Source organism: Priapulus caudatus, unplaced genomic scaffold (genome assembly GCF_000485595.1).
Source record: "Priapulus caudatus unplaced genomic scaffold, Priapulus_caudatus-5.0.1 Scaffold771, whole genome shotgun sequence".
In the NCBI taxonomy this organism is placed as follows: domain Eukaryota; kingdom Metazoa; phylum Priapulida; class Priapulimorpha; order Priapulimorphida; family Priapulidae; genus Priapulus; species Priapulus caudatus.
Genome location: NW_014577832.1, coordinates 22951 through 34367, shown reverse-complemented (window position 1 = coordinate 34367; position 11417 = coordinate 22951). Strand labels below are relative to the sequence as shown.

The window sequence follows — 11417 nt, the reverse complement described above, 5'->3', positions numbered from 1 at the left end:
TAACTTAAAAGATGCCCGAAATGAGCGCTTCCAATGGGCATCCCAGGCCTATCCGATGCAAGAAAGCGATAGCCTGCTTAAACGGACCCAGCAGAGATTCTTATGCTTGTGGGATGTTTTTCACTGCACTTGCGCGCGGTAATGCTAGAATGTTATGATTGGCCTGCCGAAAAGGTTATCCATTGCACCGCTCAAAAGCAGCGTGACAAATTAAATTTGAGAAGAAAGCAATACTGAGGGAATTTTTTCCGCCACGCAACACGCGGCATTCGACTGCATTTCATTATTGCGTGCGATGGCATCGACTTGCCGCCACCATATTTTACCATTTATCTGCAACTCTCCGGACAAGTGGGCTTACGAGCTTGCGTTACTACTACTCCACAGCCGATTCATCCAGGAAAACTCTTTCTATACAATGAGCTTCTTCTACCCACGTTTGGCATAACATCCCAAAATACTACAATTAATTTTCTACGTGATATAACGAGCTATTTCACTAAATACCTGGATAAGAACTTAATTAATTATACAATACTTAGTTTTTGCCACGAATAGATCTCAAAGAGGTTTAAAGATATAAGATTTAAAATTTTTAATGGTACAAGTTGTGTATAGCAAACATTTAATTTAAATTGTTATTATCCAGTCCGCAAAGAATATTCTGACGTACAATTTTTTAACATCCTAATGTAAAATATTTTACCATGGTTTCCACAGGAATGTATGTTTATTCAAGATAAAATGTAGACACGAACAAGATACGGTGTTACAGCATTACAGGGCAGTATGCACTCACAAAATTCAGAATGCAATAGAGTTTAGTCTGTCATATTTAGTACTGAGTATGTACGACTTGTGAAATAAAATACAAGATAAAACACTTACTACACAAACCGTCACAACACGAGTCACGCAACCGCCCGTTTCTCGTTTAAAAGCGCCTCTTTCAGACCCGAACGCGTATACGTGTACACAGACCTCACTCAAGTGCATTGATTTTAGATTGACAAATATCCACACAATAACTAACGATAAGATAATAGCTTGCCTAAACCTACATGCTCATTAATACGTGTATAGACGAAATGTTTCGCAAATGCAAAACTGTGCGGCTTTGTACAATTTTAATTAAATACTTCACTTAAACTGCTTATAGTTGATGCTTGTGGCAGTCATTCACGTTCATTTCTATCTCTTAGTGCGTGATTAGAGCAGTGAATACATTATACACGTGTGGGTCTACCTGCCACGTTCAGACTCGGGATGCTGTGCGAAATCCGAATCCGAATTCGAAGTCGTATATTTACACGCAAACGCTATAGATAGATAAAACTACCTCGTACACTTGAACATAGTTTAGGGCAGAGGAAAGGCATGGACAAAAAAAAACCGAACATGGTTAGGGGGGTATACAGCACAACACAGTGCGTTGTCGTCACCTACACAATTTTAACGTTATCTGCCCTCTCGTATTTTCCGCTAGCCGTTTCCTTCAGGTCCCAAACTGACATTGAATGCAAGAACACATCGTTGGCGCACCGCCGGTGGTTTAATACTGTGGCAAGGACGTTTGTAAGACCGCTCTACGCTGCCACGTTCACGTGGCCGCTACCTTTTGCGTACACGGCATTAGCGGCCGCCCCCTCCTAATTTCGTAACGCACGCAGACGCTTTCACGATCGCGCGTTGTTCGTGGTTTCGTTTGATTCGCGCTGCTTCAATGTCGCGTTCTTTCGCGGCACGGACAACCAGTGCAAACGTAGTTTTTTTTTCTTCGGACAACGCCGTATTTTTTTTAACATTTCGGTTACGCGAAACAGCACGTGCCGCCTTTCCGACGATCCGACTCGGACCAATGCCGCATCGACATGTTCTGCATTTCGATTGGATCTTTTTTTGCGGCTTTTCCCTACGTGAGACACGCTAACGACTCGCCGTAGCACGCGGCGGCGGCGGGCGCTCTAGTATCTGCGCGGGGGTGCCGAGCGGCCGCCAGAGTCACGCGACGAATAGCCGCCGCCGCCGCCGCCACCCCGCTCCCCTTGGCTGTAGCTGCTGCTATAAGAATCACTGCCATAACCTCCACCGCGTGCTGTGCCACCTGCAGGCGAACATGGAAAACAACCCGTGACAGGGTTGGACAGATGATTAAAACACACATTCAAATTCAAACTGGTTCAGAAACATATGCGTGAGAGAAACTCTAGCGTTTTTTGTCGCACGCGTTCGCAGCGACAGAAAAATCATTCAGTGGTCACCGTGAAATGTAATAATGCCCGGAGGATAAAATAGTGACACATCATTTCACACTCGTTTCCCCAATGGAACACTTATCATGAATTATGCAATTATTCAACAGCTCGATAACAGACGTCAGGGTGTTGAAGCAGTTGCACAGAGGCATGGTACATGGCATGTTCTTTGTCAGATGACAATTTCCTGCATAACCTTCACTTCAAGTGAGGCTGGGATTGTAGAAAGAAGCAGCCGTACAAAAGTAATTGTGATATTATTCAGAATGCCTTCACCTTCCAGAATACCAGCCACTTGCATTTTGGGCTAAAATCATTCGGCAAACCTAACAACGAATGGTTCCTACGTTTTAGGTCATATAAGGAAATCTTGCCTCACGATATCTGTACATGTACCACTACACCTTTTGTGCACACGTGTACTTTAATGGTTTAAAATGGTTCGAGAAATTCCCTGTGAACGCACGACACTCATACCAGCCTGCCATTTCTAATGAAAATTTCCTTGTCAGTTTTTACACGGACGTTTTCGTGGCCTACAAAATTGAGTTGGACGTGCAATCTGGCAACATGCAAGACTTTGGCATTTCAGCAACCCGCCCACAGAGCCAACTGATTGGACAACAATTCACACGCGCTGGCCCACCAAAGCATGCCTGCTGATTGCAAAAAAACACGATGTCGTACATCCTCCATTTGGTCGTCAGCAAAAGATACAGAAAGTTTACGCGTTAACGACGATCGCCGGGGTAGCGGCAGACTATCTCCTAAAGCAAATGGCCGTCTTTGTTCGCGGCCATGTTCCGCGTTTCGGCGAGAGAGATTATTTACGGGCGAAGGCGAGAGTATTACCCTACGACAACACCGCGTCGCGTCATCTGTTACTCGTCTGTTTATGAGCTCCTTCAGCATCTGAGTTCTATTTGGGCACGGCTCTTATTTTGTTTTCTCGATTATCGGAGATATATTTAAAGAGTTCCGAGAGCGATCGCCTCGGCAGCACGATTTGGCCAGGACCGGCGTACACTTGTGAATAATTTCACCTCGGAACGTCGTGGTTTCAATACAGGAACAGATTTGTTTTCGCAGAAAATGTAAATAACACGCCGAATCAATTACCATTTCCTGCCGCTCATCCCATTTGTGAATTTATCGGCGGTGCAAAGGAAATGTACCCATTTGCATCGTTTCGCATGCGGTGGGTGAGGGAGAGTCTCTTAGTTTCTTGCAGTTTTGTTTGCACCAGGCAGACGGGATAGTGACCATGTTTGCCAACTACGCCATCAGTGTTTTCATAAATCTCCCGGCCCATAAGTGCACCCGGCTACACTATCGAGAAAAGCCTCATAATTGCAGTAAATTTATTTCTTGATTTTTTCTAGAAAACCCGAAGTACATCAGAGATGCCAACCTTATCGAGTGACTTGGCGTAACGATTTTATGGCAATGATGGCTCTCTTATTAACGAAGTGTAGAAATGGCATCAGCCTACAGAGATTTTTAGAGATTTTTTTATTATTTCATTTTTTAGCTCCGAGATCGAATCAACCATCCCCCCCAGTTCCAGTTCCAGTTCCCCAACAGCATGTTTAGTAGCTACATTTTAAACACACGTGACTCTGGTGTAATCAAATGCCCGACTCGTTAATATTGTAACTTGAAGTTCATACGGAAGGTCATACCCTACTGTCACTCATATGTTATGATACATATTCTAATACCTTAATTACACGAACGTACTGTGAGCGTGTCAAAGCCATAGAAATACATTTATAACCTTTAGTTACTACATACTTCCATGGTGGAACCACACCGAGAAGTCACGAGCGTGTTCTAGACTGACATGCGATCAACAACCTGCCGCACACATGCACAGTAACGACGACGTGTGTGAGTCTATCAGACTGTTACGCGTTAACAATTTTGGCGGCAATACAAACGCGCCACTCATAGTGACCTAGATTTTTTTGACAGCCAAGGATATTTACCCGACACTGATAGTAGGAGTCATAGTATATCAGTGGATACCTAATGTGTTTAAGTGTTAAATACCATAATTATTCTGTCCGAATCATAACGGTTGGCATCTCTGGTAAATGTTTTCATCCGCAAGAAGAAACCCAACGTAGCGTTACCATAGCAGGGGTAGAAATTGACTTTCGAACAAGGGAGTCCAACGGACTCCCTACCCTCAAAAACAGGGAGTCTGCAGCAAAATGAGGGAGGGAGTCCGCAGTCTGGGGTTCAAAATTAAAGATATTAACAATAACGCATGTGCTTATTTTTAAGATTCATGCAGTTGCATGTCTGCCAAATTTTCTTTGGACATTAGCTGAAAAAATACAGTAATTCCGCGAGGCCGTGCTCCGGAACTGAACTAGTTAGTATGGCAGAATTTTCAGGGAGTCACACGAACTCCTGCATATGTCAAATCAGGGAGTATTTGACTACGGACTCCCGTGAATTTCGCACCCTGCATAGCAACAACCAGGAACACCGGGAACGTCATTATATAATAATACTGCTTGACGGTAATACTCTGGCATTCCATTTTAGCAACGTTTGCCTTCTAAGTGAGATAAAGGATTGTACAACTTTTAGAGCCTCCCAATCACAAATTGACCGCAACTGGAATACACAGTGGCAACAACCTTCAAGAGCGACATCAACCCGAATGTCAGGAAGTACACAGAGGCCACGGTGGCCTGGAGTTTCGCAAAACAAACCGACGGTAAACTATTAGTAGATGCTCTTACCATAGTCCTTGCTCTGACTGTCGTAACTGCTCCCATAGGCACCAGATGAGCCTCCCCCTGAAACAACAATGACTTGAATTACTACCGTTATGTGTGCGATTAACGTTTTGCTTTTAGTTTTGACCGTATGGAGGCCAACCCCCACATGGAGGCACCCATTTGCGAGAAACACGCAGTCTGTCAGTGGACACGCAAAAACCGGCATGACCGTGGTTGAACAGCAGTCTCCAGCTTGCAAAAATGAAAACAACCCTATCAGTTTACCTTATTTAACTCCAGACAAGCCTATATTTTCATTAAACAGCTCTTAGAATGAAACATCAAAACAAACATTCAATATTTACACTTAGGGGTAGTAGCAGCGGGGAGCCGGGCTTTTTCGACACATATTTACATTGGTCTAATTGCAACCTTCTGGTGATAACAAAAAAACAACCAGCGCAGAGTACAAATATTCGGCAGTGCCAGCTAGTCTGTCTATATAATACGCTGTCCACAGTCTCTCTGCTGCTAACAATCGTGATTATATCACTAGGCAAGATTATATAATAGTTACAGGTTATTCAACGACACCTGGGGTGCGCATGAAAGGGTCAGGCTCAGCATGAATGCGAGCTAAGCCCTTCAGCACAATGTCACAATTCTCCTAGCCCAGCAGCATGTCAAGACAGTTGCATAATGCCACGCAGTAATGAGATTTCGAACGCAGGGAGATCCAGCGAAGAATTATATGTTATGACACAGATTAATCTCACGATTCATGGCAGACTTCGCTCAGCAGAGGTCACCGAAGCAACGGAAGTCGACATGGGGGTTTGGTGGCTTCACAAGTGTTATCCAGCGACGCTAGCGCCGGTGTCTGCCGTCAAACAAACGGACCAGCACCCGAAGCCCTTTCGGGTTAACCCCATCTCGTACCATTAGCCGGTTCCCACTCCCACATGCGAGGGCGTGCCGGACAAAAAAACAAGGCACTAGATCGCATTACTTGCACCGAAAAATTGCCTATCCATCCCGCGCGCGCACCACAAGCCCCGTCGACGGTAAGTACAGTTTTTGTTTATTTTTTCAACTCTGCAATTCTGCGAAGAACTTCCTGTCTCCGTACCGAACGGTTTCCACGGTTACGGCGACGGTCGGGCGTGGACATGCGGAAAGCATTTTCGCTGCCGCAAATTAAAATATATAGCAGAATTTTGTTTTGCGAGGGAATTACGTTCAGATGCGCCCGCAGAAAATTTTAAAACAACACCTGATGACTAGTTTGTTTTCTCAGCGGCAATTTGTGACCCTATTTCCTGATAAATGGTAGCATTTTAACAAGTTTTAATTGGAATCACATGCAAATCAGCTTTGAACCAAACTATCAAAAGCCAGCTCAAACCTTTTGTTTTGAGTCCGCACCTCTGAAGAAAAACTGAACGTCATCTGGTTTGGTTAACGCATTCTCTCCCTCTCTCTCGACAGAACCCAAATCATTCCATGTGGACTGTACAAGTATTTGCGTTTGCTCTTTGCTCAGTCTACCCACACAAACAATGTGTACCAATGTGCTGCTGTTATTAAACAAATCCCTGCTGCCACCTAGTGAGAGTTACGACTACTAACGCAGTCAACTATTACACCTAAAACACCAGTCCTGTCATTGAAAGTACGGCCTTTACATTATGCAAGCTTTGTGGAACTAAACGTTATTTACAATTTATAATTCCTCTAATAATCATAAATAATCATGCAGAATTTCAAACGTAGATAACCCATTTGACGGATTCGAACTTGAAAATTATCATGAGAATTCACTATCATCAAGAAATATCCATGATAATTCTAGACAATCAAATTACTTGTATCTATTCATCAGTTCTGATGATAAAAAAAACGTCTAGCTACCCAAAAACTCTGAGGGCACTCCCCTGCAGTTTTCTTGTTTGCTGCATGGAACCCATAACCAGATGAACACTCAATCTCATCGGAGAACATGCACGGCTTTTTGCTGGTGGAGCCCAAGTGCATACATGTGTGTGAGGGAAGTAGAATTCTTTTATATAAGAACGCACACTAGAACTTATGCATCACATCAAGAACTAGCCAGAGGGCATTCACGGAGAGTGCATACCTCCGCCAGCTCGCTCGCTCGCTCGTTGCTGCTGCTCGCTCACATGTACACGCTCGCTGGCTCGCTGACGCGCCAATATCGATCGCGCGAACACACGAACACACAAGAGCGATCACATAACCTCCTCCAACTCCGTTGGGCGGAGGTAACTATGCCAAACAAACGAACTATGAGAATTGGCAAGTATTGAAGGAGAAAAGTCTTGCATTTAGGTGCTCTGGCAATATCAGTTCAACTCAGAACCCTACCTACTGGTGACTGACAGTTTAATGGTCAGGTGACAGTATATCTTACTACATTAGCCAGCATTCTGTTCACACGCACGCACACAGACCCATGAATTTCGCACGTATGATATGCGCCCAACTGCCAGTTTGGCAAGCTGCTATTTTAGTGTTGATCACTGTATGCAGTGCCAAAATGGGTGCATACAATTTAGAACAACATTAAAAAAAACAGTTTCATAGGTGTAGAATATTCCAGTATAATATTGTTCAATTAGGCAACAACAAGAACAACAAAACCATTGCGACTCAATATTAAAGTGATTACTGCACTAAATAGTACAAAATAAGTAATTCCTTGTTCACCAGTCTTATGGTTAAATTGCTGCCCCTTACTACTTCCTATTTTACTATCATTGTTCGATGTGAACATACACCCGTGACCTCATACATAGCCCATAGCAAGCAATTAATGTTGAGAAAATTAATTCAAATCGTCCAGCGTTTTTTGATTTGTTAATAGTTGAAGAAACAATCTTATCAGGTAAGAATTTGACGATTTTAGTCCAGTTAGTTCTTACTTTTAATGATTAAAAAAAACCATAAAAAATTCGTGACGTAGTCCCTTTAACACTAAAAATAATATTAAAATGTTTTAAAAACAGTGAGGAAATTTCTCTTGCAATGCGTGTTTCGCCAATACACACATGCTGCTGCCAGCAAAGCATCGACTGCATTTCCACATGCTAAGCAGCAGGACTCTCATGACAAGAGTGAAGGTGAGAGACTACGCGGGAGAGCCGCTCCTACCGTATGGATCGTAGTGGGATTTCTCGCGTCCCTCCGAGCGCGGCGCGTAGTCTGAAGCGCCGGCGCGTCCGCTGTAATCTCCGCCACCGTAGCCGCCCGACTCGCGGGAGTAGCTGCCGGATCCGCCACCGTAGTCGTAGCTCTTGCTCTCGCTGCTGCCGTGGTAACCGCCACCGCCGCCGCCGTAGCTTTCGCGCGACGACGGCCCTACTAAACGCGAACGAAAAAACACGAATACACGTCACGACGAATCACTTGCGAGCGGTTCTATTGGAAACTGACATCACTAAACAAGAGTATGTGCCTTTGCTGAATTTATATCACGTTCATATAAAAAAAAAAAACGGTTTCGAGAAACGTATATAATGCATGCAGCTGATGTTTTTAGCTGCATATATGGTACACAGCTGATTTTTTTGCCATGGAATTGTCTAGATTAACAAATTTATATTTTTCATCGTGTTTTCTTTTGTATCTTTTGTGTCATGCACACAACTTCCAACCACATTCATGAAGCAATACTGGAAAATGCATCAGAGATCTTGGTGATAGACTCATCTACATTATATGTATCTATCTATAAGGTTCTCATCATAAGCATACTCAAAATTCAATTTCAAGCACAATTATAAAGTTCAGGTTTCCTGGCACAGAAATCAGTTAACATACATGTTCACATTTTGTCCGACAATTTTGTTACAAATACCAAGGTGTTGTTAGCAATTAACAACCACCTTATCTTCCGATAAAAACTTCTTTCATAAGAGACCAGGAAATTCACATGGAAATACACGTTAATGAACTTTGCAGAACTGACAATCAGCCAACTCACCACTGCTGCCATAACCACTCGAGCCTCCTCCGTATGATTCTCTAGCCGGAGCGCGATCGTAACTGTCGTATCCGCCGCCCCCGGACGCGCCGTAGGAACTGCTGCCCGATCCGCCGACGTCCCTCGATCCGCCGAAATCTCTGGATCCGCCAGCGTCCCTGGAGCCTCCAAAGTCACGGGATCCGCTGCCACCGTAGCTGTCGGAGCTGCGGCCACCGTAGTTGTCCTGCCCCGATCCGTAGCTGTCGCGGCTGCCACCTACACAGCAAACACGCAAACACTTATAGTGATGGCCGGTCAGCGCTCAATAGACACGATGCCTGCTCGACGATAGAAGCGATGCTCACGCGACGCCTTCCTAACCTATTAAGCAAGACACTTGGCGCAGCTTCTACTGCCGTTTGATAATATAATGACTTACCATAAGATCTACCATAACCGTTATCCTGGTACCCGCCCGATGACGATCGATCGCTGTATCCACCTGATAACATTCACAAAACAGTACCTCAGACACATGCAGGTCTTCGTACGTCTGTTGATCCGGCAACCTGTGGTTAGACCTTATACGCTACTAGAACCACTAACCACTCATGCTACAAAGATAAGCAGGCCAATATATCATAGGCATATATATATATGTGTACTAGTTTATATGTGTATGTAACTTTTCTTTGATGAGTTCGGCCCGGTACGGGTGTGTGGACTAATGCATAAACATAGTTGGCCAGTCCAGCGACGGCCCACTCTAACGTCCTCCCGGTGACTCGCTGTGGTCGGCCAGCCTCCGCTGCTGGGTTCTTAGTACATAAACCCTTGCCTAGTCCCCAAATGGTGTTCATCATAGCACGGGCCGAAAACAGTGGAGATGACCCAGCCGGCCGGCATCGCGTCTCAGGAAACCTTCTCAAACAGCACCCATGAGTTCAGTTGGGTATCGTTTGAAAGTTGCACGATTCAAGATGGCTGCCGTTACGTTTAAGTGTCTTCAGTTAAGATGGAAGCCCCATCATACGTAGTGCAACAACTTTTGCAAGACAGTAACTAGTAAGCCACTCATCAGTTTACCTACGCAAGCCCTTAGCTGGCAAATTGCAATAGGAGGCTGCCACCTGTACCAAATGTAACGCACGGCAAAACCGTGCACCAAACACATGCACTGCAGCAGGCCTACTGGCAGTGGTCATACGTATACATGTAAGCATACTGCACATATCAGATGACATAGAAAATTATATGATTTAAGGAAACATACACCTTTTTTAACCAGAATGTGCTTTTGAATTTCACCGGTGAGATTGTAGCCTCATACAATCACAGGCATGTATAGCATTCTACCTCAGCAAACCGGCAGTTCATATTCTTTCTTAAACAAGGACAGTCACAAATCAAGTTTAACCCTCCTCATTGAGGGTCAAAAGGTTATCGACACTTACACCTGGTCGCATGTACGCGCAAGGGCACATTCATGGATCCTTCTGCAATAAAGCCATAAAATGCTAGGGGCACCGCTGAAAATAAAAAAGTTTCCCATCGGGCTCCGCTCAGACCGGCATCCGTCCTCAGACAAACTGTCCTTAAATCCTGCCCTGCTTGCCCCCACCTTCGACCCTCCCTTCGACCCGCTGCTGACCACTCCCCACATTTCGGCCCCCCCAAGTGCAGATGGCTTTTCTACCATTGATGCTATACACCGACCTATACGCCCTCCGGCTCCAGAGCTGGTTCTAAGATTTGTGCCGCAATTCCCTGCATGCTCCCTTCCGTCCCTATACTTAATAAGGAGTAATTTTCCCCCTTCTTTCCCTCTTGGATCTTTGACCTCTTGACCCCCCCAGCTTCGATCATCCCCAACTCGGTGTTGCGGCATTTCCCCTCCCCACATCGCGAATATCGTGACCGCTCCACGTCGAGGGTTAAAGATTGTGCCCAACCTGTATGACCCGGCCGGGCGCGACCCCCCATCGCAGGTTTGTGTGTTCGTGCGCATAACTAGCGAGAACTCCGCGGGCCTAGAGGAAAACTAAATATATTTTCCCAGACCTCAGCACGCTCCCCTGACCGCCCGAGGTCCTGCGCCTTCCTGGCACTGAAGAATTTCAAAAAACGTTAAAAGCCTTAAAATTATAAACACATTCTATTCGATCAATAGATCGGCGTACAGATTAACATTATACCAACACGTAGCCACCGCGTCTCCCACCTGGCTGCCGCCATAACTCATAACGGACCCAGTTAGGCCCGAATGGATAAAGCATTGGACTCCTAACACCATGATTTCTGGGTTCGTATCCATGCCTGCGGGAAATGCTTGTGTTTCTTTAACTTTTGACTGTTTAGCTATATGTACTTCTGCCACTTCACCGTTCATTTCAAAATTAATTTTTACTACATTAAGGTTGTAGGAAAAATCCAGAATAAACT

The 11417-nt window shown here is 44.8% G+C and overlaps 1 protein-coding gene across 1 annotated transcript in view; it reads right to left on the bottom strand.

The window, feature by feature from the left end:
• Positions 1–580: 580 nt before the first annotated feature.
• Positions 581–11417, bottom strand: part of LOC106813428 (keratin, type I cytoskeletal 9-like) — a gene marked incomplete in the record, with an annotated part of 22862 nt that continues 12025 nt past the window's right edge. Inside the window, 5 exon segments of the mRNA XM_014817560.1 lie at positions 581–2104; positions 5012–5068; positions 8162–8368; positions 8994–9251; positions 9415–9477. Of these exon segments, the coding sequence (XP_014673046.1) occupies positions 1965–2104; positions 5012–5068; positions 8162–8368; positions 8994–9251; positions 9415–9477 (725 nt within the window).